The sequence below is a fragment of the Dermacentor silvarum genome, chromosome 5 (assembly GCF_013339745.2).
Source record: "Dermacentor silvarum isolate Dsil-2018 chromosome 5, BIME_Dsil_1.4, whole genome shotgun sequence".
Classification (NCBI taxonomy): domain Eukaryota; kingdom Metazoa; phylum Arthropoda; class Arachnida; order Ixodida; family Ixodidae; genus Dermacentor; species Dermacentor silvarum.
The window spans coordinates 57,215,732-57,243,422 of NC_051158.1; the positions used below are offsets into that span (position 1 = coordinate 57,215,732).

The following is a 27,691-nucleotide window of genomic DNA, read 5'->3' on the forward strand; positions in this document are numbered from 1 at the left end:
ATTATTGCATGCGTAGCTCCAGAAAAAAATTGAATGCCTCGGTTTTTAGCGAAATCGGTTTGCTGACAAAAACCTGCGGTGGCAGCTGACATCATAAATGCAACATGGCTGTTCTGACTTTGGCATCGTAGCCATTTTACCGCATCGGCTCGCTTACCGGGTTGATAATAAAGTTTGATATTTGCGCTTTTCGATGTCTGCTTTAAGATGTGGTGCCACATCTCAAGAAACCTCGATAGTGTCCGGTATCTATATGTCGACTGCCCATATATTTTCAAATACGAGAAGGCTATGGCAGTGTAAATAATTCGCCTGCGAAATTATTCGTCCTAACTTCATATGACCGTTAAAGAAGAGCAGGATTATGTCCACTATCGTAAGTTGTAATGCAGTGGAGGAAGAGGAAAAGGAGGAAGAAAAGGGAGGGCGGTCAACCGGGCGCACTTCTGGGTTGCTACCCTAGGCGAGGGGAACGGGGTTAGGAGTAGAAATTAAAGAAATGAGTGGGAGTGAGAAAGGTGATAGCAAACGCATTTTTGCATTATATGAGTGCCGAAAAACTGTTAGGTATGAACTACAAGCTCATGGTTCACTAAGGCGACATTAAGACATGACAATGTATGCCTCGACTTTGAAACCAATGCTCCAATACCAAGATGTGAAAATCCCACTGTAGTAATATCACATACATTGTTCACAAGAAGTTATCGGTATCAATGCAAAATGGCACTGAAAAAAAAAACTCGGTTAAAAAGTTACGATCATAAAACTACTTTAGTTCCAACTGGCTTCGAGATAGGCACAATTTTGCAGCATTCAAAAATTGCTCACAAAAACGACATATTGACAACAACGATATATTTCCTGTAAAAACCATTTGTGAAAAAACAAAGAAACCCCGGAAAAGTTCTATTTTAACTACGGAACCTTTTTTCAATGCAACAAACGCAGAATACTTTTTTATAAATATTGATTTTTTTTTTCTTTGTATGGCTGACGACAGATTTTCCTTGAGTGAAATGCTTTGCTCTTCTCTTTTTACAATCAATTACAATTTGTGTTCAGCTTTACTAGCCACGCAACTGTAGGCAGATAAATGTTGTATGTGGGAGACCATTGGTCTTACTTTCTGCACAAGATACAGCTACAATCAGGTCGAGTCATGCCGCTGAGAACATGGCTATATATAAACGAAGAGTGGATACTTTGATATGTCGCGTATTGTTGAGTGTATTGAGGCCTGATGCCTTGCCAGTGGTTCCACCTCATATGTCCTATGCAGCGTGCCGCATGTGCGATCTCTTAGAACCGTGTGCCAGCATTTGACTCGTTCTGCATGAAAGCTGCAGTCATCAAGGGAGTGTATTACTCTCCTAGTGGGAAAAAAATCTGTAATTTTTTGTTCTGTAAATTATGGAAAGGCAGCAAACAGATCATTTGGTGAAAGCCCAGGAAAAAAAAAACATAGCTTAAACTGAAGAATGGGCAGGAAATAAATCGAAGGAACATGCGAACAAAATGCCTGGCAAAGAAAAAAGAAAGCAAGAATAGACAGAAAGCTATCATTGTATAAGTTTAGAATATGTCTATATTTGTGATTGGCATGCTCAGCGCTTTAAGATGAAAAGTTATTGTAGCTGATTTTTCAGTTCGGACAATATAATGAAGGGTGCAGCGCAAGTCTTGGGTATTCGGTCCATCTGTGCAATCATTATGTCGCCAGTTTAAATTACGTGCGGACCAACCTGCATTCTTTCATTTCGTGGTCCTTTGTAATCAGAACCATCAATGAGCGAAAGTTCCCTCTGTATCCGAGATGATTATTTGCTTCCACCCAATTGTGCATTGTTGTTGATAACCATTTTTGCCCCTGCTTTGACAGGCAGCAAAAGTCATCTTTGAGTAGAATCCAAGTGACCATATTTGTATCATTTCTCGATGGGAAATACAATTTAAATTACAAGGTCTAGCCTAATTACAACTATAAGCTCACCTCTGTCTGACATGTGCTTAGCAATTCGTATATAGTGCTGCATATTTTTTACTTTTCCCATTTTTCTCCAAATAGAACTTCATGCTTCCTGTAAATTTCAGTGTGCAGACTAGCATAATACATTTAGATACACGTTGTCAAAATGATTTTTATTTCCGTCAGTAGTTTTTTTTTCTTTTCAATCTGTTACATTTACGTGCATCGAACCTGCTTGTTTTGTTTCCTGAGCATTGCTTAACCACAGTGAAAAATGGTATAAACTGCTGAGCACAGAGCTATATGATTAAACTATGGTAGATTAGCGCAAATTCATAACGCGCACAAAGAGCAAAATGGAGCAGGACGGCAACTTCCTTGTCCACGCCTTCCTTGCCTTCTGTATCCTAAGAGCTCCTCGTTGTCCGTTTAGTTCTTTATGTCGATTAGTATTCTTCGCTGATGTGCCATAGTTGCTGTGCAATAGAGAACTGCACGGGCCGACTTTTTCAGCCCGCGCCCGGCCCGGGCCCGATTTTACATCGGGCGGCCCGCCCGAGCCCGACCAAAAGTTTTATGGCGAGACCCGGGCCTGGCCCGGGCCCGGAAATAATCTACGTTACCCGCCCGGCCCGGCCCGCCACCCCTTTACCTTAGGCCCGAGCCCGGCCCTAGACCGGCTCGAAACGGGCCCGAACCCGGCCCGACACCGAAAAAGACCACCGAGTGGCATTAAAAAATAAAATAAAGAAGAGAATGAAAGGAATTTATTCTTAAGGCATAAATACATGTAATATGCAATTATGAACACAATTTGAGCGGTCTGAACGCTAATACCAGCACGCGAAGTTGTACGAATGACCCTGCCGAGCAGTATCGCCAGCAGTTTCCAACGGCGCGACTTTGATACCACCCAATCCACTTCTATCGCCACGCCGCCACAGTATTTTTCCACCTCGGGCGCCTCACTGCAAAGCATGCGACGCCCCAGCCGCTCGTCCCACTCAACCGTATTGTAGTACACTCTAGCCGAAGCGCAGCCACGACAGGTCGTGAGCGCAGCGCATGGATGGAGTAAATGGAGAAAGGCAGCTTCCGGTTCCTCCATGAGCTGCTGCTAGGCGGCTGGTTAAGAACATGCGTGCAATCATGGATGGACGCAATGCCATATTTCAGCCGCGCGACGAATTATCTTACCTTACCAGTCATCGTTTCACCAATTCGCCTTGGAAGAATCAGCAAGTGGCGAACGCGCTTACACCGCCCTGAAAGCATTAATTACATTGATTTAGGTAAGGACTACAATGGCATCCTTTGGTTTAAGGCGACTTCAGTCTTTCTGGACTTTTACATTGTGTTGAAACAACGCAAAATAATGTTACACCGTGTCACTGCCAGTGAAAAGTGAGGGAAGCGAAGGAAGAGAAAGAGGCAGACGACGTTGCTCCTACGATTGATACCAGCCAGAATAGCCCAAGGAGCTACATCTTTGTCCCTCAATCATTAAACGCTCCCTTAACCATCTCCCGAGGCCGTAACAATATGATGGAAGAAGAAAAGGGAAGTACGCAGGAGTAACACTGCTAGCTTCCAGCTGCGCCATGGCAACATGTTTTTCAGAGTCGAGACGCGTGAGCATAACTCGCTGGACGTTACATGCACCACCAGAATGTCCGAGCCCGGCCCGGGTCCGCGTCGAAATACACGGCCCGGGCTCGGGGTGAAAAACCCCATGCCGTGCCCCAGCCCGGAAGGAGCCCGTGAAAAAACTGCCCTACCCGGCCCTACCCGGCCCACGGGCCGGTCAGGGCCCGGGATTTTGGGTAAGCCCGAGCCCGTGCAGTGCTCTACTGCGCAACACAAACTAGCTCAACACTCAGTCCTTCTGAAGTACGTAATTAAAGCTTACCAACTTTGGTCCCGATAGAGGACGTGTTGTTTCCTAAAGAAATATCGCAACAAATTCACTCAGTGACCACACACTCAGAAATTTGCTATAAGTTTGATGTCAGTGTAGTGGTGCCTGTGTTTTTAATGTCTTCGAGATAGGTGCATTGCAATTCAATAAGGAAATTTACATACATCATCCCACACCTCGTGGAAGCTACTCAGAGCCGGTGTACTTTATCTGCAAGTTGTTAATGCTGGAGGAACGAACTAAATTAATTCAAACAAGTGGCAGTCATTCGTTCACCACATTTACATAAAGTATTTCTACCGATATTTAGACACATGCGTCACCATAAACATTTATAAGTCTAGCGAAACCACGTGATCGACTTTATAATAACAAGCCCACGCATAATGAAAAAAAAATAATGTCATGTGGCCATTTCAACCTTGTTCTTTATTGTCCTCCTCCCCCCTCCCCCTCCTGAGCTTCCTTAGAGCGGATTCTGCCTCGTCTTCTTAGCACACTTTATTCCCCCGCCCTTGTTTTCATCCGTCCTGGGATGAGACCTAAAACACTGCTACAGACGTTGGCTTCGTGGTGCCATTGGCGCTTACATGCCAGACACACTTTAGGTTTCCTTCCTGGCTTGCTGTTTTGACAACCTAGGTCGACCCTCTGTGATTGAAGCGGAGCTTGACAATCCTTTTCTCACTAACACCAACTTTCGACCTCTATTCATACATTCATACGACATTCTGAAAAAAATCAAAGAGGACGTTGAGAAAATAGGGGCCCAGGTTGGCCTCATTGAGCAAAACATGAATGGTGTTTCTGAAATAAAAACCGATGTGTCTTCGGTTAGGGGTTCAGTGAACGAGGTTACATCAGCAGTGTCAAAAGACGAACACGGAATTCAATGGCGTGGTTGACGACCTTAACAACAGATCAAGACCAAACAACCGGCTTGTAAAGGGCATGCCTGATTCGGACGGAGAGGACTACGTGTCAACTGAGAGGAAAGTTCGAGGCTTTATAAACACTAATTTGAATTTGGAAGTTAATGACATCGAACGTGCTCATCGCATTGGCCCTCACCGGAACAACTTCATGCGCCCTATTATAATTCAATTTCTCAATTACAAAATCAAGGATCAAATTTTAAGAAATGCATCCAAACTTAGGGACGTGCTACCTAAAGTGTGGCTAGAGAAAGATTTTTCACAAAAAATTCAACTAGAACGTAAAAAACTAAGAGACTTTGCGAAAATAAACCGCATGAACAAAGCACGTTTTACACTTCGATACAACAAACTGCATATTCATGGCAAGATCTACACATATGATGCGGTTTCACAAAGTGTAAAGGAGATAGTCGCTCAGGGAAAGCGTCATGATCAGTGACGGAAAATTCAGCGCAAAGTAGAAATAGAAATAAACAATTGTAGACAGGTATCTATTATCCTCGCCAACTTCCGCAGCATACTCCCAAAACCTGATATGGTTAACGCAATTATAAACACGTGTTCTGCGGATGTCATCATTGGAACTGAAACGTGGCTTTCTGCAGATGTTGAAAACAGCGAGCTATCTCTGCCTAACGATTTTGCGATATTTCGTAAAGATAGAAATGACAGTAGAGGAGGTGGTGTATTGGTTGCCATTAGAAGTGATTATCAGCCAGCTTTGGTTTCAGTTGACACCCCACTGGAGCTGATATGCGTGATGATGCGACTTAAGGGCATCACCTACGTCCTGGGCGCATTGTACCGCCCTCCGAGAAGCTCTTCTGATTTTATTGATCATTTACAGCAGTCACTTGACGATATACTTAAAACATATCCAAAATGCATCATAATTTTAGGCGGCGATTTTAACTACCTGGGTATTAACTGGGTCACGCGGTCCATCACTTCTTCTGAAAATCAGTCTGAGTGTTCCAGATTGCTACATATATTAAGCATGTATCAGCTCAATCAACTTGTCAAAAACCCGACACGTGGCAGTGATAAATTAGACCTGTTGCTGACAAATCTACCTGATAATTCGGAAACCCACGTGCTAGAGGAACTGAGTGACCATAATGTAGTGCATTGCGTTTTTCCAACTCCGAGTCCTGATATATCGACTACTACAAAAACAATTTTGAACTACTCTAGGGCCGACTGCGGTAAAATTATAGTATGTTGCAGGAATTTCGCCTGACGTTTGAAGATTCCTACCTCACCCTCACAATTAATAAAAACTTGTTACTGTTTTGTGACAAACTAAAAGAAATTGAGTGTTCCTGCATACCAAAGTTAACAATTAAAACAAGCGACAATTCTCCTTGGTTCACGAAAGAAGTAAAAAGGTGTCTAAATAGAAAGAAAAGAGTATACCGCTGGGCCAAGCAAACAAACGCAGATCGGGACTGGGAAAACTACAAGGAGGCTTCAATTAAGGCTGAGGCTTAAATTATTGCAGCGAAAGACGAGTTTTTTAACCAAACTTTGCCCAGTTTATTGAGAAACAAGCCAGCAAAATTTTGGCAATACATAAATCCCAGGTCCGAATTCAAGACACCTACGCTAAAGGATGAAAACGGTGACGTGCTGTCTACTGAAACCACAAGCGAACTATTTAACAAACATTTTGCACAAGTATTTCTAAAAAAGGCTCCACTACGCGAGTTACCCGATGACGCTAACCCAGTAATAATTCACCAATGCCAATCGATTATAATAAGCGAAGCTGGTGTGGCACGCGCCATCGAGAGACTGCCACAGAATAGGAGTCCGGGTCCTGACGGTATCAGCAGTAAGCTACTTAGACTAACATGCCACACGTCAGCCACTTTATTAGCACTCATATTCCAGCAGTCCTTGGAATCGGCTTGTCTTCCCGACGACTTGAAGATAGCGCACGTCATTCCGATATTCTAGTCAGGCGTAAGCACGTGTCCTAACAATTATAGACCTATCTCGCTGACCTCGGTTTGTGTAAGCTGTTGAAACGTATCATTTACGCGCACGTAATGTCCCACATAAAAGATAGCAATCTGCTGCTTGAACAACAACACGGATTTAGATACAAAAAGTCCTGTCAAACAGTTATTTGAACTAGTAAGCGATCTTCATGACTCATTGCATGCTTTGCACTACGTTCATGCTATATTCGTAGATTTATCAAAAGCTTTTGATCGGGTGCCCCACAGAAGAATAAATAAGAAGGTTCGTAAACTGCAACTCGACAATATATATATATATATATATATATATATATATATATATATATAATCTTTATTTCTCTCTTTCCACAGAATACATTATGAGAGCGGACGTAAGGGTAAAAGCCGCATGCAGCGGCTTGAGAGAACCCCATTACGCCCCATATGACAGTATGGCGAGGAAACAGCATTCCAATCATCTAATAACACGTTTTGGAACGTAGAATTCGTGCGCAGCCGCTTTCAACCCGTCAAGATTAGAGATCACATTTCTAGCTGTACTGCGGTAATATCGGGCGTGCCACAGGGGTCAGTATTAGGGCCGCTTCTCTTTTTAATTTACATAAATAGCATAGCTAACAACATAACTTCTAGCATACGCCTTTTCGCCGACGACTGTGTGATATACAGACAAATAACTAACCCGCTTGACGTAACACGCCTACAGGCTGATATAACCTGCTTCCATGAGTGGTGCACACTGTGGAAAATGAAGATCAACACAGACAAAACAAAGCTGATGAGGTTTTATACGCTCACTAATACTGCTGCGAATATCTATTCAATTAACAACAGCATAATCGCAAAAACAAAGTCTTTTAAGTATCTGGGTGTGCACTTCTCGCCTAATCCAACGTGGAACGTTCTTATAGAGCATATAACAAGTAAAGCCATTAAAAAACTAGGTCTCTTAAAGCGCCGTTTGTCAACTGCTACTGCCGAAACGAAGCTGCATGCCTACACAACGGTGAGTAGGTCAGCATTAGAATAAGCTTCTATAATATAGCATCCAAATAGCGTTGACCTTTCAAGCCAGCTTGAATCTGTGCAGAAGAAGGCAGCCAGGTTCATTTTATCTTTATATTCATCTTATCAAAGTTTAACGGTGTTGAAGCTAAGACTTCGTCTCCATAATCTTGACACACGACGCAGGATATCTCGTTTGTCATATTTTCACTCCATGTATCACAGCAATGGCTTTTGCAACTACGAATATTCTTCCGGCGCATCATATCTCTTCACGCAGAGATCATATTCTTAAAGTTGAACCAATTTTCGCAAGGACGATGAAATATCAGAACTTTCCATTTGTATTGTCAGTAAAGCAGTGGAACGATCTGCCGGAACAAATAGTTACCCTTACTGATATAGCGCCCTTTAAGACAGAATTGCTGATGTATCTTGATAGAATTGACACGCAGCAACCCTAACCTCGTCAATGTGCATGAAGTCGATATTTCATATCGTATACCTCTTGATTGTAAGATGATATCTCTTGTACTTTCCTGCTTTGATTTGTAAACGCTCCATTTGTTTTTTGTTTTGTTTTTTGTATTTTGCTTTTTTTCATTTGTATTTGCAACTTTGTTGTACATTATGATTGTATAAAAATACCCCCTATGTAATTCCCTATGGGCCTTTACGGTACTGAAATAAATAAATAAATAAATAAATAAATAAATATTATAGTATCAATGTGATTCGTTTTTTGGTGAAGTTTCTTTTCATCCTCTAAGGGCACTGGGCGTCACAGGTGGATGATTGCTTTAAATCCTAGAAACCTATTTGTATTGTGTTCCCAGTATCGCCAAGGAGGCGGTGTGCACCTCAAAGTTGCATAGGGCCGGTTATGACGAGCTACCACTGCTTCAAGTCAGCAATTGCATGGACCTGGGAAGTGTGTGCACTTTTTTGTATCTAGTGTTTGGTGTCAAGAATAGCTTGCCCGGCTAGCCCATTAGCTAGTGGATGATATGGTGCGGTAAACATGAGCGTTAATCCCCGTCGCTCTTCTTTAGGACCTTTTTTATGTGGCTAGCTCCGATAGGCAGGTATTGTGTCACAAACGCGCTCTATTGCCACAAGGCTATCTCCAAAAGGAAGGAATTATAAGTTCAACACATGAGAACTCAGACTAAAGTAGGGTCATAACATGCAACTACAAATATACGGGACGTGATCAGAGTCACAGAGTTGCACTAAGTATTTAGTTCATTACGCCCGATAACTACGCGGAAAGTGAGCCTCTGAATTACTTCAAAAGTACAGAATTACCGGGGTGTTTCGACGGCCAAGGCGACGCGGTGATTTCCTCGGAGACCGCAGTGGGCAAAGCTTAGAGCCCCTTGTCCATGTTGTCATCAGTGCCAAGCTTGGTGAACGTGATGAGTGCCATCGACGGATGGGTAGCGGCTACCTATATACTCCTGGAGAATTCGATAGGGCCGGGATCCGTACCCTCAACAACGGCCGGCGAGGCCCATGTTGTGAACCATGCTCGGGTTCGCTCTCCCGACTGGCCAGTTCATTCCATCCACCAGGCACAGCTCGACCGTTGTCCATGCTCGTCTTAGAAACAGTTCAATTTTATTGAAATACAGGGCTGCCTCCAGGGTCCGCCCATGGATGGTATCCTCATGTTCTACGAACCAGCATCGCCTCGCTGCAGCAAACCTTGTGGATATATGGGAATATCTGCAGTAGTTAAATATTGCAAATAAAAAAACTACATTATTTACGTTTTGTGAGGACTGTGTAGTCATGGGCTTTGTTATACGACATTAAGAGGGTGCTCTCTGTCAACTATACGAGGCCCCTTGCTTCAGCTTGGCAAAAGTAAACGTCCACTAATGATGATATGTAGGCAACGTTAAAAGTATTTGAATATATACAATCTGTACAATCTATTATTGCGATAGCAATTATATGGACACTCCAAAGCAGATTTCTGCAGTCGGCGTCGCCGTCGTCGACGCCGTCACCGTGAGGTTCCGTATGACGTCAATGGAGATGAAATCGTCGCCGCGCGCCGAACGCAGTATGCGAGAGTGAAAGGGCGCAAGGGACGCGCGCTTTCACGGGGAGCAAACCCACGGCGGAGAACAAACGCGTGTTCTTCGCCGTGCTCCCTAAGGGCTGCAGAACTAGGCGTCTCTTTCCTCCTTTATAATCACCAAAGGGAAAGGTTGATGCTATCTTCTGCAGCCCTTGAGGGAGCACGGCTCAGCGCCATACTTCCGACCCGCGAAAAGCCGTAGGGGGGGGGGGGGGGGGAGGGGGAGGGAAGGGAGGCGACGTTTAGCTGCGGCACCAAGTGCCTATTTATATAAAAACGTTGTGAGGCGAGAAGGTGGTAAAGACTTCCGACGCTGCTCGACGAGTGTCCCGCTCTGATGTCATCGAAAACCTCCGAGCCGCCCCCAGAAGCTCCGGCAACAGTCACTAACGCCGCACGCGTTTTGTGCGAACGCGGGCAAAACGCCGACGGCGTCGACATTAGTTCTGCGTGTTGCCAGTGCTGCTGCATCTCCAAGCTTATACAGCTGATAAAGCTACTATCATTACTCCGTATAGCTCTCCGCAAATTTGCTATTGCAATTGATGCTTCGCCTTTCGGGTGAAACTGCGACAACTTTTTTAGTAAGTGTTAATTTAGGGTTGATTCACGTGACCATACGATTATTTGGGATTCGTGTGTTCTCAGGGAACGAAGGTCACATCTGCTGCAGCTAAATCCGAAGCGCCATCCTTTCATGCGCTAGAGGCCCCACTACGACACAAGTGACGGGCACCTGGCTTAGAGAGAGAGAGACAAACACATTTATTGAGCAGTTGAGTTTATGGGGCGGATCCTTTTTCCAGGTAGCCATGTGCCGTCTTGGGTCTACGGACCTCCTAGACCAGCAGGAGAGAGAGAGAGAGAGAAAAGTGATAAGGGAAAGGCAGGGCGGTTAACCAGGCTGAGCCCGGTAGCCTACCCTGCACTGGAGAAGGGGGAGAAGGGATTGAAAGAGAAGAAGGAAAAGAGAAGTTCAGAGTTGACACCTTGCACATTTACAGTCAAGCGTTCATCGCTGAGTTTCGTCACAGGCGGTCATACAGGCTTCTGCACTTCAAAAAACGCAGCAGCAAAAAACGCAGCAGCACCTTTGTAACCCTGCACATAGCAGATGCACAAGGCCACGCGCCCAAGATCTGCTCCTCCGTAAAAGGCCAGTCGTCTAAGTGCCCCAAAGCCGTCCGAAGGGCAATCCTCTCATCTTCGTATCTGGGAAAGTCACATAAGAGATGTCTGGTGGTTTCCTCAACACCACATGTGCTGCAGTTGGCACTGTCCGCCATTCCAGTTAGGAATGAATAGGAGTTTGTGAAAAAAAACTCCTATTCGCAGGCGGCACAGCAAGGTTTGTTCTTGTTGTTTAAAACCGGGTAAAAGTTGTAATTGCATCTGTGGGTCCATGGCATACTGGCACCGGTTGGTAAACTCTGGTGTATTCCATTTTCTTAGAGTTACAGCATGGGCAAGACTGCTGAGGTGCCGCGATGCATCCGTTCTTGACATTCATATTGAGATTCTTTCACATTCGTCATGTGCTCCACGGGCAGCTGTGTCGGCACATTCATTGCCAGTGATGTTGCAGTGCCCAGGTAGCCACTTAAATACAATGTCGTGGCCTCTGACCACCGCTTGATGGTAGCGCAATCGTATCTCTGCTACCAATTGTTCCTGTGGGCTGCGGCGCAGAGCTTATAAAAGTGACTGTAGGGCTGCCTTTGAATCACAGAATATAGCCCAATTATTTGGTGATTGTTCACGCACATAAAGCACTGCGCTATGGAGGGCGGCAAGTTCAGACCCTGTTGATGTTGTGACGTGGCTTATCTTGAACTCCTTGCAGAATGATGCCGACGGAATAACTACCGCACTAGTAGAGCTGGTCAGAGTCGAAGAGCCACCTGTATAAATGTGAATTTGATCAGAGTAGGAATCATGCAGCAGATGTAGCGCAGCTTGATTCAGGGCACAAGTTGGCAAGTTGGACTTCTTTGTAACTCCTGGAATGGAAAGCCGCACTTGTGGCGGCCGGAGACACCACAGAGGACAAAGTGGTCTTGCGGCAGGCAGGGGTTGATCTTAAAGTAGGAAGCTGGACAGCAGCATCTCCCACTGTCAGGGGAAGAGAGTGGTAGGTTTCCGTAGACAGAATCCCGTACGATGTGTCTGAGAGTGCCTGCCTGATTGCGAAATTTACCTTGGGCGTTGAAATATGTGGCTTATAGCAGGCGCATTCTGAATTGATGGTGAATCGTGTTTGTCTTTTATCACCTGAGTGTGGTCTCCTGGTGAGTTATGGTGCCCTGCGGGGAGTGTTCTTCTACTGAGCCTGTATTGTTGTGTAATTCCTTGGTAGGTCATGAGGGGTGTGGGTTCCGGTGTCTCCTCCATGGCATGGTAGGCGACATCTTTGAAGAAAACGCCTTCACTACTGCTGTACCAAAAAAAAAAACAGTTAAATAAACATTTGGTGGGGATCTTGCTCTACAGACAAACGCAGTGGCGTCACGCTTTTTATGGGAACACTTGTAATGCCAATATCATTCTTGTGCCCACATGTTTTGTCACAGTCAACTTCACCACCCCCAAATAACCTGCAAGCTGTTCCCGCCGCACAGGACACCCTTTACAAGTCACCCGCCCAGCTGTCATTCCGTCACTTTTTCCGCCTCTATTTTTTGAACAGCTACAGATTCGAACAGCCAGTCACATCACATCGCGTGAATCATTTGCCCATGCGCGTTTGCAGATGCCTTCGATATTTATTGGCTGCCGTAAAGGAAAACAAATGACTACATGGCGTATGTTTATATCCTTTGTATAGGCATACATATGCAAACCTCACCTCTTATGTAATAGCCCTGCAGTTAGGGGTCTTTAGGGAAAATAAAGAAGAACAAAAAGAAGCACCCCAAAAGTTTTAGTGTCACTTTTCCAAGTGCAATACGACTCTTGAATGTTCCTCGTGACTTTACTTGGGCACCATTGTATCACCAACACCACACATACTGTTTCCTCAAAACGCCCTATCTGCACCTTTCCAGCACAATTACGACTTATGAATGTTCTCTCAACACTTTTTATCGCGGCCTTTACAACAGAAGTCTCATTCAAGTAACTCAGGAATTATTATGCATATGCTCCAACAGCCATACGATGGAAGATTTAGGCAACTAAAAAATAAAGATTTTGTATTCTTACACGCGTGTTACAAACAATTCCTACGTCATGTCAGGTAAGGAAAATGTCCTGCAAGTCCGACGATGACTCAAGCCGACGACCACGAGTGCTTCCAGTGCACAGGTTTGTGTGTGGTTGACGCCGACAAAACTGGCAACCATCGTTCGACCGGATCAGCCACTTAGAGAAAGCACATCACATCGACAGCGAAATCACCGAAGCACTTAATATGCTTGTATTTTTACTTTGTGCTGCTCATAATTATTGAAACGAATTATCTGAAGCTTATATGTGCTAACGTGAGCCTTCTGCAGCCGCTGAAGTTACGTTCAAGCCGGTGTGAATTATATTTTTAAACGAACCATTATATTTTGTACAGCCCATACACAAGGAGTCAGAAGCGGCAACAAGCAAAGTGCCACAATGGCTATGTAACCGATCCCGCGAAGGCTATCGGTTGCACTTGATCGCCAGCGCTTTGCTGAATAAGTTGCAACCACATTTTTGTGGATGAATGCGTAGGCATCTTATGCGACGTATATATATATATATATATATATATATATATTATCTTTCGAGAGACTCGGTTTACCTTTCATGTTAAACAGGCGAAAATGGTGGCGCCTGCATCACTGCAGCGCTAATACTTTATGTGGCTGGTGTCAGTATGGGCCCAGTGGTTTTGGCGAGTCAACTACACACTCTCTATGAGTGCATGTATGCGTTACATTTCATATAACAATCCTTTTTTCAGCATGCATAATTTTACCTACACGCATACAACACGCATACAAATGCGCAAAAGAATGAGATCTAGGTACAAAAGAGCGTTCGACTTCCCGTATGCAGTTGGCCGCAAATTTCGCGTTTCTAAAATCTGTTTGACGCCGCTCAATGGCTCAAGTGCGTGTTTGGTAACGTTCTGACACTTGTGACATATTACCGGATGTATATTACATGATTTACAAAGCAGGAACGGCTGTCATACGTGGTGATGTAAGCACGACGCACCGCTTAGATTCAGATGCACCAGTAAGCTTCGTTTTTTTTGTCAACATTTGCAAACACGGCTTACAACCGTCATTACTTACGACATATAAAGGGCGATTCGAAAAAGCCGCGCAAGCGGCCTGCCGATAAGTAGCCCACACTGAGCTAGCTGGCAGTGGCAAAGCTACAAAGATTCCTGCCTCCTTTTTGCCTGGTTTTATAGTTTGGTTATGGTAAACATTGGGTGTATGCCATAACTATTTGTTCAATTTTCTCAAGAGTAGGACAAGACCTCTTGGAACAAAAGTTGGTACATCGTGAGCAAAAAAAAAGAAACATGCAATATATGGCTGCGCAGAACCGTTCTCGGCATGCTATTTGTTTCCCTGCTTGTGTGCGCGTGCGTACAATATTACATTACCGCCGGTGTTGTGTCAGTCTGGTGTGGGGGTATTTGTTGTGAATATATTTGACTTTGTCTGGAAATCATTGCCGACAGTGGTATCAACGAAACCCTGTGTTCTTGTGCGTGTAGGAGCCTCTGAGGGCTCGTGGCTGCCTGCACTCAAGGGTTGATACGTGCTCAACGCGCGCTCGATATTTTATCTTGTGGCGGATCTGTTGTGTTTTGAAATATTTGGTCTGGCAGCGTAGTGTCAAAAATGATGTGTTTTAATGAGTGTCATGCACCAAAATATATTCCCAAATTACCATAAACAGTGTTATGTGGCAATAACGACGACAGATATTTATTTTCGGTTGCTTGCATTGCGACTGGTTCCAAAATGTTAGGTTATATTGACCTTAATATCTCTGTTGTGCAATTCGTTTTCTAATACGCAGCATGGAGCGTATTACTTCTGCTATACGGAAACTTTTAATTACGAATTAAGCCTAATCAGGATTGAATTTTTCAATAGCTGATAATCACTGGTATAGTTTCGAATAATACTGAATAATTTGCGTGAGTTCTAGAGTACCAATACTCTCTAAGCGAGTCCGAAGCGCTGGAGAAACTGGCTGCACGTAGAAAAGATTGTTTAGATATGAGGCTATGATCGTGACCGAGACGCTGGGTCACAATTTATTGGCTGTGTAACGAGCACATTTTTAATCGAAAGTGCTCGCGTAGCAGCACTCAATCTAGGCACATGCTCCAGACATTCGTCAGCACGTTGATAGACAATTGAATATGTTCAACATCAATGTGGTATAAGCCTAAATTGGTTTTAGTAGTTACGTCTCAGAAACCGGAGACTGCATGCTTCGTTTTTCATACTGACACCTTTTCACAATGACCATTCGTAACAAAGTACCCAGATTGGCAAAACAGGCTTTACCATTGATTGGAGTAGTTTCGTGTAAATTTTGAGCACATTCCTGTGGTTTCAAGGCCAAACAAATCTAGGCTGAATTACCAGGTAACTCACGCCGTCTTAGTTGTTCGTGTATTCAGGCTCTTTGCGTTATCAGCAATAGCATTTCTTGGTATATGCACAGCATGGTGGTCTTGCGCCGCTTAACTTATGTTAAGATTACACGTTCTTCGCTAAAATACAAGTTACAATCAAAATATTCGTAGTCCATTCCAGAAAATTTGCTGCTTGTGTGTGCGGGGGGGGGGGGGGGGGGATGAGATTCCCCATTCGAGCCAGTTTTAAAACAGTTTTCGTGTCGGCACATGCCAAAACAATGTATTTATTGTGCACCCACTACCCATATAAGCTTCCATGAACTTGTGACCAAGAATATGATGTTGCCCTGCCAGCTTCGTGAAACAATTTAGAAGGTTTCTTGTGATTAGGAACTCACGTATGGTGCGGAAACACGCAACCTTACCAGGTGAATTAAGCAGCGTAAGAACGACGTGAACAACGTGGCGTCGTACTTGAATGGCTTGTTTTCGTATTTGGCGTTAATACGTTTCTTTTTTTTCAAATTGAGGTAATTCGCAGTCATATAAAACCAAAGAGATGATTCTACGAAGCTTGCTGCTTAAGAACGGACATTGATATTCACGAGGTCAAAGGTTCTTAACAGCATATATAAAAGGCACATGTGCAAATCCCACATATGTTGAAAAGCACACACAGCAAGCCCTCTTGAATCATCTATCAGGCCAATTAGGCGCGATAAGAATGTCTGCCACAAACAGCGGACAGACAAGCTTGTTGCCGAGTACACACAGATAACTAAAGTAAAAAAGATTAGAGTAACTAATAAACTGAAAAGATTGTACTCACTATGTCGAAATTCTGACAGAGAGAGAATAATTTATGTAAAAGATGGGTCTGTGTGGAGAAGTGATTGAGGTGAAGAGAAGTTTCCTCACTAACAAAGCTTCGCACACGCATTGCTACAGTGAGATAATTGTTGTCTTGGTGCTAGCCCAATAAAAACAATTCTGGGGGTTTATGTGCCAAAATCACAATCTGATCACGAGGCACGTTGCAGAGGTGGACTCCGCAATATTCTTGAGTACTTGAGGTTCTGAACGTGCAGCCAATACAAGGTACACGTGTGTGCTTTTTTTTACATTCCACCCCCATATAGTGCGGCTGCCGTGGCCAGGATTGAATAGCGCAGTATCATACCCTCTAAGATATCATAAGGGCTATACTAGCTCTTTTTCGGACCCAATCCCCGAACAATGTCCCCTCCATAGCCCAGTAAATCCCGTAATGTTTTCAGTGCTTCCCCTTCTCACAACAGGTGATCAGTATTTCAAGTTGCCCCTCTCTTGAAAATGCATAACATTTAACTCGCGGAAGCTATTGCGGGTGGTCGTGGTGATTCCTTTCAATCTCCGTTGACACATGGTGATGGCGTCTCTAAAGGAGTGACCTGCTCTTAAAGCGTTTATAATGACTTCTACTCCTCGAGATAGTCATCTGGGGACAAAGTCGGTGCCGTCCAATGATCGCAGCCAAGTGGTGTTCTCTGCGACGTTCCTAGAGGCGGCACCATTACCACTCCTGGACTAGCCGTATAGTATCCGGTGCGAGAAGATCAGTCGGGAGTCGTACCTCATTCGGCAGCTCATGAGGCCGCTCGTTACCGGGACTTCTAGCATTGCCTCGTATCCATTTATTGTACTTTATGACCTGTTTCCCTTAGATCGTAATGTGATAGGCAGACTTGTTGCACATTGAAGGTCTCTTCAGATCACGCAGTACGATACTGTTGCCTGAGAACAGGATAACATTTTTAATGCACATCGACACTTGTTCGCTGCCGACAATTGACCGAGCAAGATGAGCGTCGTTCAAAAACGCAAGTAGTGACTGTTAAGTCATCGCTAGTTTGAGAAGCTTGAGCTAGGGGCCTCCTATCTAAATACATGGGAAAAGACAAATCGTTTTTCTCGCCAACCACTGTTAAACTGTAGCGACTGTTGCAAATGTTTCATTTAGGTCGTTAATGTTTAATAAAAATTGACTAAATTGCATGTTTTCCGAAGGCGAAACTATCAAATTGAAAACTTTGTAACTCTGGAATGAAAAACAACACAGAATTAAGTAAAGTGAACATAATTGTACATGTAAATCTAAGAACTTGTTTGTCTCGCTCTAGCACACTCACATTGCTTTTTAATCTGTTTTTAATATAAATAAATTCATCGTCATATAAAACCTCTCATATGATTCCTCTAGACTTGCTGCGTAACAAGCGGCCGTTGATATTCAAAAGGACAGAGGCGCCTAATTGTATACATAAAAAGCTCGGGGTGCATATCCCACACATGTTGAAAAGCACGTTGCTAATAAATCTTGAGAACTTTAAAGATAGTCACACACACAGGTTTTCTGGAATCATCTAAGAGCTAATTAAGCCCCAGAAGACCGTCAGCAGAGAACACCCGCCACAAGAGGTCGTTGCTGAGTAGAATTAGAGAATTAAACAAAAAAATACTAACTACGTCAACATTCTGATAGACAGAGAATAATTTATTGAAATGATGGCTGTGTGTCTGTGGCGGGAAGTGGTATAGGGGAAGAGATGCATCCTCAATTAAGCTCCGCATACGCAGCACCATAATGTGATAAGCATCTTTTTAAGCTAGCCCAATTAATAAGTGTGGGGTGGTGCGGGGAATCTGGAAAGTAGTAATGGTCGTAGCGGTAACGTTCGAAAATGCCATTCTACGCTTAAAATCGGATATCTTGTCGGTGTTTGAAATTAACCAAAACTCGATAGGCCGGTTGGCCTTGGGAGCCCACGAAAAACTACAAATGAGGCAGTGCAGGGTGACATCGGTTGGGCCTCTTTTGAAATCAGAGAAGCACAGAGGAAACTAGGCAGGCAAAACAATGTTTTAGACCTCCAACGTCGTAAATATAGGCACAAGAATTTTTTACATAAATACAAATAATTTCAAACGAAGACGTGCGCGGCCTATATCTACGATAGGAAAACAAGAAATGTTATTGTCTATGGTGGCACAAAGGCTCCAACAGTTGAACATTGCCGTGCAATTGTCCCATAAAACTGCTGGACTAATGACGATCAATTGGCTTCATTCAATAAGCACACTGCTCATATTCATGTTGAATGGCCACTGTACTCGAGCGTCGCATATAGTGAAACAGGCATGAGAAAGAATACTTCGCAGCTGGGAATACTGATTAAAAAAACTGATACTTTATGTCTGCCTGACGCAATTAAATTAAGACACAACAAAAACAGACAAATAACAAATGCAAGAGAGACTACGATTTATTAAGAAATTAGCATGTTCTTACATGAGGACTGTTAGGTACATCTCTTCGCAATTTTCTCATATACAATGACATTATCCGAATAGTACAGGCCAGATGTCCCAACACTGCCAAATACACTTCCGCCCATTTCAAGTGCACATTTTTGAAGAAATATATTTGGAGAGTACGCGGAACGTAGTTTAAGAATCACTGTGAAGATTGTGGAAACAATAGCAAACTACCAGCTTCTCCACATTTTTGGATTCAAAATTGTGCCTCTGGTCACTGAGAATGATCTCGTAAGTTGAGAAGGAACGCCCGACGGCGGTGAACACCTTAAAAAGTAAATTACAAGCAAAACAAAAGCCGCGGGCACATCATATTTTTCTTTCTTCTTTTGCTCTTCACTCTCCTTTCTCCTGGCGGCTGTCCGTGGTTTCGCATTCGCCAACCGCTCGCGCGATGTCAGCGCGGCGGCATATGCTGGCCGGCGCGTCCCATTTCAATGCTGCTAGCAGTTTTTCCGGGAGTTGGTTGAACTAAAAAACTAGGTTGAACCCTATAGAGTTCCGAACAGTCAATGTTGCCCGGTAACATAAATAACGATCTCTAACTGCACTCGAAAGCGAAACTTGAGGCTAAATAGTGTTCATATAGGCGCCGATATTGAAGATAGGCGTTTATAGGCATTTATAGGCATTTAGGCACAAACGCCGAAATAGGCATTTATAGGCACTATAAAAACAGTATAAAAGCCCTTCTTAACCTCTAATTCATGCTCATATATCAAAGTGGGGCGATAGGAGCGCAAGGAACAAAAAAGGCATTTGCCTAAAATCCGGTCTCTAGTCATGACACTTGATCCAGCCAAGACAAACAACAGTGCTGCGGCGACGCGAACTGGTGTGGACTGCGCAGTAAGGTGCATTGATCATCATCATAATCATCATCATCATCATCATCAGCCTATATTTTATGTCCACTGCAGGACTAAGGCCTTTCCCTGCGACCTCCAATTACCCATGTCTTGCGCTAGCGTATTCCAACTTGCGCCTGCAAATTTCCTAACTTCATCACCCCATCTGGTTTTCTGGCCTCCTCGACTGCGCTTCCCTTCCTTCGGTATCCAATCTGTAACTCCAATGGTCCACCGTTTATCCATCCTACGCATTACATGGCCTGCCCAGCTCCATTTCTTCCGCTTAATGTCAACTACAATATCGGCTAGCCCCGCTTGCTGTCTGATCAACACCACTCTATTCCTGTCTCATAACGTTGTAACATTTTTCGTTCCATCGCTCCTTGTGCGGTCCTTAACTTGTTCTCGAGATTCTTTGTTAACCTCCAAGTTTCTGCCCCATATGTTAGCACCGGTAAAATGGAATGATTGTACACTTTTCTTTTCAATGACAGCGGTAAGGTCCCAGGCAGGACTTGGCAATGCCTTCCGTATGCACTCCGACCCAGTTTTATTCTTCTGTAAATTTCTTTCTGATGATCAGGGTCTCCTGTGAGTAATCGACCTAGATAAACGTTCTCCTTTAGAGACTCTATAGGCTGACTGGTGATCCTGAATTCTTGTTCCCTTGCAAGGCTATTGAATATTATGTTTGTCTCCTGTATATTAATCTTCAACCGCACTCTTCGACTTTCTCGGTTAAGGTCCTCAATCATTTACTGCAATTCGTCCCCATTGTTGCTGAATAGGACAATGTCAACTGCAAACCAAAGGTTGCTGAGATATTTGCCGTTCATCCTCACTCCTAAGCCTTCCCAGTCTAAGAGCTTGAATATTTCTTCCAAGCATGCAGTGAATAGCATTGCAGAGACTGTGTCTCCTTGCCTGACCCCTTTCTTGATAGGTAACTTGCTGCTTTTTTTGTAGAAAACCATGGTTGCTATGCAATCATTACAGATATTAGCCAAGATATTCACGTATGCCTCATATACTCCTTAATTACGCAATGCATCTATGACTGCTGGTATCTCTACTCTATCAAATGATTTTCATAATCTACGAAAGCCATATAGAGAGTTGATTGTACTCCGCAGATTTCTCTGTTACCTGTTTGATGACATGGACATAATTGATGGTAGAATATCCCTTCCTGAAGCTGCATTGATAACCCAACCAAATTACTGCAGATGGTGGTACCAGGAGTGCTGAGGGCGTTCCGTTCATCATAAGCAGTTTACCTCTTCTTAGAACCTCGTCCATCCGTGTCGAACCATTATAAACCGTGTTCAAATGACTCCAGTGGCAGCACGTACTGATCAAACGTACCATAGCATAGCCGCGCGGAGCGCATCTTGAAAACGATCTGCGAAGCTGATAGAGAGTGACGAATGCTGGTAGCTCCACACGCTATGTTTTCTCCGCTTCACGTTAAAGAGAGACGCGCAGGTCCATATCTTCAAAGCGATCTGCGAAAGAGCAAGCTGCGCTGAGATATTCATGAGCGCTGCGTTCTTGCCGCTTCATTCGTGTTGAAGCCACAGGCAGCACGAAGGTAAAGTCGCTCGCTGCTACAGGCTCTATCTTGAAAACGATCGTCTTACAGGAATGACCGACGCACTGACGGGAAGTTTTCTCGTTGGGTAAGGATGGACAGGTATGGGGACCGTCGGTATGATTCGCTCTTCAGTGAGGATCTTAAAAGCCAACTCGGGTCTCTACGCATGTGTTACTTGGTATGTGCCACTCTTCTCTGAACATATGTGACGCCAACTTGGGTCACCAGGTATGTGACACAGGGTTTGTGTGGATGGGTATGCCCAATTCTGTGATGATAAAAAAATTTAGTTTTCCAAGTGCTCAGCGAAATCCTAAAGACGTCAAAAAGTCGCAGTTTCGCCCGAAAGGCGAAGCATCGATGGCAATAGAAAATTTACTAGTACAGTATACGGATAAAGGATAGTAGTTTTATGGGCTGCATAAACTTGGTCACATTGGCTTACTAACTGAATTAACAAGCATGGTTTTGTAGGAGAGACGTGACGGCGGCTGTACGAGCCGTGCCGTCGTCCCCTACTCAGAAGGCGAAGGCGGCGAGCCGAGCGACGGGGCTGCGACGACCAGCGTGGCTGGCTTTTGGAACGACACTGCGCGTGCCGAGCTTGCGCTTCGAGCACGCGCTGCGCTTCTTTATTTTTTTCTTTCTTTGATAGCCGGCGCCAAGGCACCGGCTGAGAGCGCCGAACAAAGCGCTCCGCGCTGCGGCGTCGGTGGGCGCTACAGGGCCCCACGCCCAGACGGAACGTCGAAATGGCGAGCCAGTTGAGTCCTGATTGAAAATCGTCCGTGGCCAGTCCGAGTCGTCAACGTGAAGGCATCGGGTCACTGCCACCATTCAGGCGGGCGGCACTGGGAGCTCCGCAAGGGTCGAGGGACTCGCTGAACGGACGCTGTTGGGAGGGGCGCGTCCAACCGACGATATAGTGATCGGCCCATGCGTCTTGAAGGAGGAACGGGGAGGCCTGTGAGGCGAATGGTGCGCCGGCGGTACCCGCGCGAGCGTTGTCGGCGCCGTATCACGTACCGCACCGTTGCGTGGCGTGTAAGGTGCGCGCCCGAGCGATGGAGTGCTGAACCGGCCACGACGTGTGCATTGCACGGGGATGTGGCATACCTTGTCGGGAGGCGACATTCATCCAGTGCAGCAGGTGATGATGCGCATCGTGAGGAAGCCACTGGCCGGCAGGGCAAAGTGGGTTCAGGGGCCACAGGAGCGTCCGGTGGTTCGGTGAGGATGCCTGACGTGGGATGTAGTGGGGGTCGCAGAAGGTCGTGACCCATGTCCGCGGTGGCGTTAGCCGGCAGAGTCGGAGGCAGTGGAATCGGCGCGGTGCCGAGCTCGCACGCCGCCACGGAGACCGGCTCAGCGGACCGCGTGGACGGTTCGGGTGTCGTTGTTGCAGGAGCGATGGCATTGCAGACAGGCCCGATGGCATGCGGCATGGTAGCCGGCGTTGGGTCGGTGATGTCTCCACTGTCGCCCGCCATCATTGGGGGCGAGAAAGGCGATGAGGTGGCCGGTGTCATGGTCGCGACGATACCCTCGGCGACGCCATGATGCGCGTACTCGCACGACAGAGACCCCGGGAGAGAGCCGGAGGCCGGGGACTGTGCGGTAGCGCATCGGGTGGTCGCCGAGACGGTATCGGGGCAAGTTGAGGGAGGAAGGCTTGCCTGATGGTGGCTAACGGGCGCAGGAGCAGACGATTCTGGTGCTGGGGGTGAGGGCGCCGGCAGAGATGACTCGCGCACCGCGCGGTCTACCTCTGGAAGAGGGTGGTAGACAGCACCGAAGAAGTCGAGCACGCGCTGCCGCAGTTCGTCGTACGGGCGCGGGCCAGGCAATGGAACGCCGAGGTGGAGCTGGAGAGCAAGCGGCAGGACGTCGAGGAGTACCGCGTGCTTGAACTCCTGGATCTAGATGTGGTTAAGCTCCAGAGCCGCCTCGAACTGAGCGAACTATGCGCCGACGTAGCTGGACCAGAATGAAGGCAGTGGTGGGTCGAACTGCGGCTCCGGCCAGTGAGCCATGGCAGCGTGTCGCTCGGTGGAACGCGCGTTCTCCCGGGTCACCAATGTAGGATAGACGTGACGGTGGCTGTACGAGCCGTGCCGTCGTCCCCTACTCAGAAGGCGAAGGCGGCGAGCCGAGCGACGGGGCTGCGACGACCAGCGTGGCTGGCTTTTAGAACGACACTGCGCGTGCCGAGCTTGCGCTTCGAGCACGCGCTGCGCTTCTTTATTTTTTTCTTTCTTTGATAGCCGGCGCCAAGGCACCGGCTGAGAGCGCCGAACAAAGCGCTCCGCGCTGCGGCGTCGGTGGGCGCTACAGTTTCAGCGCGCTGAAGCAAACATGAATCGATCTCACTCGATGACCGTAGATAAGCACTGTCAAAATGCGGGCGTGAGCAAGCGTGGTTGGAGCAGTGACCGAAGGTTCGTGTGGTCTATTGCTTCAACGGAAACTGAGGGGCGAAAATACAGCGCATACAAAGGTCAGAGCCGTGTGGAGATCCCTTTCAAGATACGGTGCGCGCGACAGTCCTCAGCCGCGCAAAGTACAATTACGCGATTCCCGGCAGAGTAGAAGCCGAGCACCCTCCCTCCCGCGCTGCCTTCCCGCTTTCCTCCTTTCGCGTAGGAGATTGAGTTGCCAGTTCCCCTTGCGCCCAGGCGCAAGATACACATTTAGTGCCACAGCTAAACGTCGCCTCCCCTCCCTCCGTCCCCTGTCCCCCCACGGCCTTTCGCACGACTAGAGACGTCGTATTTGCTCTCGGCCTGCGTTCGCTCTCCGTGAAAGCGCGCGTCCCTCACGTGCTTTCACTCGCACATACACCCTAACGGCGCCCAGCGACGAGTTTGTGGCCGTTGGACTTTATACGTAACCTCACGGTGACGGGGACGGCAGGAATGCGCTTGGAGTGTCCATATCATTGCTATCGCGATAATATATTAAGACAATTTTGTGTCTCTTCAGACAAGAGTGATTGAATATATTTCCGGCGGCAGTGATAGATGGCAGGCCGTCCCCAGTGGGAAGTGCGAGAGGAAAGCCAGGCTGTACACACGCCTCGCACGTGACGCATTTGGCTGGTGGCGTTACGGCGTGTCGCTACATTGCTTGGAAGTAGTCAAATTTCCATTCAATATTATTCGTGAGATAGGTTCTGTGGAAGTTTATTTTCACTTCTTTGTTTTATTCGATACTGACATTGAAATAATCACCTCAAACTTTGCCGTTACCCAGGGCCCCTAGTTTCTACAAGGGGACCCCTATCGTTTGTAAAGGTCAGCCTTAGACAACAGAACCTGCTCAATGAGGGAGGTTTTTAGAGTATCAAATACCCACCAAAGGCAAAAATTTTGTGTGTGTGGTTTATTATCTTAAAGAAACTTGGAATAAAATTGCTTTCAGTGTCATATTGATACATCTTCAAACTTTAATAACCGTTTACCAGTAATTTCTTTTAGGATGCTTTTAATATAATCAAATTCCTCGATTTTCCACTGATAATGAGTATTAAAGCGCAGTTCTTTTAAAATAACATGACGCTATCAAAACGTATCAATCATTCTTTGCAGAAACTTTCTTTGGGTTATAAGACAGATTCTCACATACTTTATCTATAATATTTGCTGAGGAAATACTAAGGTCAGGCTAGGCTCCGCACCACAGCTACTCAATATATTTTACGGCGCATAATGTAGTGATTTTAATTAGTTACCAACATCAAGTGTTTTGACCCTATCTATCTACCTATCTTCAACAAAGCTTAAACAAAGGAACTCCCTCACCAGAAAAAGAATTGACATGCCTGGTGCAGCATTCGGCCACTACCTCCCTCATGACTCCTGCAATATACCCATGGCTCTCAGTCCCCAGCGGCTGCTGGATCACCGGACCAAGGCAGCGGTCAGACCGGCGACGCGGCCAAGGGTGCTAAGAATATCTGGGTCCGGACAGGCTGCCACTGGAAACTGAACCTTACAACGTTCAACACGCGCACCCTCTCGATAGAGGCTATCTTGGCCGGACTGTTTGACGAATTACCAGGTATTGCTTGGGATATAATTGTCCTTAGTGAGATTAGAAGAACTGGTGAGGATCATACCATGCTGACTAACGGTTACGTCCTCTGCTGCAGAGGTCTTCGAGGTAAGACAAAATTCGGGGCAGGGTTTCTAGTCCTTACGGACATAGCGGGCAACATTGACGAATTCGATAGCTTTATTGTGAGGATAGCAGTTGTCGTAATCAAGCTGCATAGGAGATATAGAATGAAGGCAGTACAAGCCTATACGCCCCAACCTCCAGTCACGATGATGAAGAACTAGAACAGTTTTATGGAGATGTTGAATTAGAGGTAAGAACAGTGAAAACTCAGTATACTGTGGTCATGGGCGACTTCAATGCAAAAGTTAGGGAAAAGCAGGCTGGTGAGCAAGCAATTGGCAATTACAGCATCGATTCTAGGAACACTAGAGGTGATATGTTGGTAGAATTCGCGGAAAGTAATAGGCTCCGAATAATGAATGGTTACTTCAGGAAGCGTAGCAACAGGAAGTGTACCTAGTAGGCCTAGTAGAGAAACAATAAATAAAATAGGTTTCATAATTTCTACCAATGCCAGCATAGAACAAGATGCAAGAGGTAGGGTAAAGTGCAGTGACCATAGGCTAGTGGGATTCAGCATTTATCTCAAATTTAGGAGAGAAAGAGTAAAGGTAGTCAAGAACAGTCCAACCTAGACTTAGTAATGGCAAACGCAGACCAATTCAGGCTGGTGCTCGCAAACGAATATACAGCTTTAGACCAGAAAGTCAGCCCAACACAAATATGTACTACGGTTTAGAAGCGCCAATACGCTCATTTAACAATTCCTCATTGGCTTTGTCATCTGCGTATTTTTCCGAAGCATCATAATCTTTGCAATTATTAAACTGTTCCGTTAGATCTAGCATATCTCGTTGACATGACTGATGTAGACCAACACATTTTCCTTCAGAGTTCTCGATATTTTCAGCAGTTGTCCATAATACGCAGACTTTCTCTTCTGAAAAAAAGGAAACCAGTGTGGAAATTGGCAACAATAAATAGTTTTAGCAATTCTACCTCATCTGAACACATCTAGGTTGCCAGCCACTTATTATTATGGGCGGTCCCATAATCTCAATAACAAATTTTATTCATGCGTACAGCACCTAGCTCTTAGGCGTAAATATCACCTGCGGTGACTTTTCTTACAAAATATGAATTCAAGCGAGCACTGAAAGCTCCTTTGTGGCCCACAAGCAAGTTTCTAGCTCCAATACAGCGCATTGAGTTTTAAAGAACAATTTATTACGTCCGAAGAAAGGCAGTAAGACTCATTTTTAATTCTAACAATATAAACACTTGTCCTAATGCACTTATAAAATTCCGTACTACAACCTTACCATGTACAACGGAACGGAAAACTGGCTTAAATACATGTACTTTGAATACCGCAATCAAATCAGTGCAAGGAGAGCCAGTACTTAGAGCCACTTACTCGGCACTACCTAATCCACAGCAGCACTAAAAAACTAAGTTAATACTCTGCAAACTTGGAAACATTCCAAGAATACTTTATCTCCTCGTACCGTCAGCCTATAAAATCAGCGTATAGTCGGATACAACTTTAGTCTGCAGTGAAGCCCCGCCCACGCCCTCATAATAGCCAGTCACGGTTCCTCCGCGAGGCTGCCAATAGTTCGTACTTCAAATTTTTCCTCTTACCGAAATAAGACGGAAACTACGAAAATAAAAGCATAAGCGCGTAATTTTATACGTTTTCACTCATCCATTATAGTAGAACGGTGAAAACCCAAATTTTTATTGAAGTCAAATAAAACGCTTGCCACGTAAAAACCCGGCGCGCGGCACACATCTTCACAAAAAGCAAAAGCCACAATTTGTCACAGTTTAGTACAAAGTTGCAAATACTGTAACGTTTTACAATAAACGTTTGTATCCAATAATTATTATTATCGGTTACAATGTTATCGAAGAATTTGTCTGCACAAAACGAATTGGAGCTTAGACACACTCCAGTCAGACTGCAGTTTCCAACATGGACGTCTCTCCTGGAGAAGCGTTTCTGGCTGAGCACGATAACGCATCTGCCGTTCCTGCGTCATGGAGTTCGCCTTCATCCACTGCGCCGTCATCAGGTGTACCTCAGGCGTGCCAGGCAACTCCGACGACCCCGAGTCAGTTGTTGAAGAGAAACACAAGTGGCAATGCCTTTACAGTGCCGTTCAGCAAATCTTGCTGAATGTGTACATGAAGCCATGACAAGAGCAACAGGATGTAGCGATCACGCAGATATGCGAGAGGGTGAGCGAACTGACCAGTGTAAGCTTACGGAAATCTTTAGA

The 27,691-nt window shown here is 45.4% G+C and overlaps 1 protein-coding gene across 1 annotated transcript; it reads right to left on the reverse strand.

Annotated features, from left to right (window-relative positions):
• Window positions 1-7,876: 7,876 nt before the first annotated feature.
• On the reverse strand, window positions 7,877-22,816 carry LOC119454130 (platelet glycoprotein Ib alpha chain-like). The gene is made up of 2 exons (XM_049667942.1): window positions 22,404-22,816; window positions 7,877-7,892 (listed from the first exon to the last, which is right to left on the reverse strand). Exons 1-2 carry the CDS (start codon window positions 22,814-22,816, stop codon window positions 7,877-7,879), a joined length of 429 nt encoding a protein of 142 aa, XP_049523899.1.
• Window positions 22,817-27,691: the final 4,875 nt, after the last annotated feature.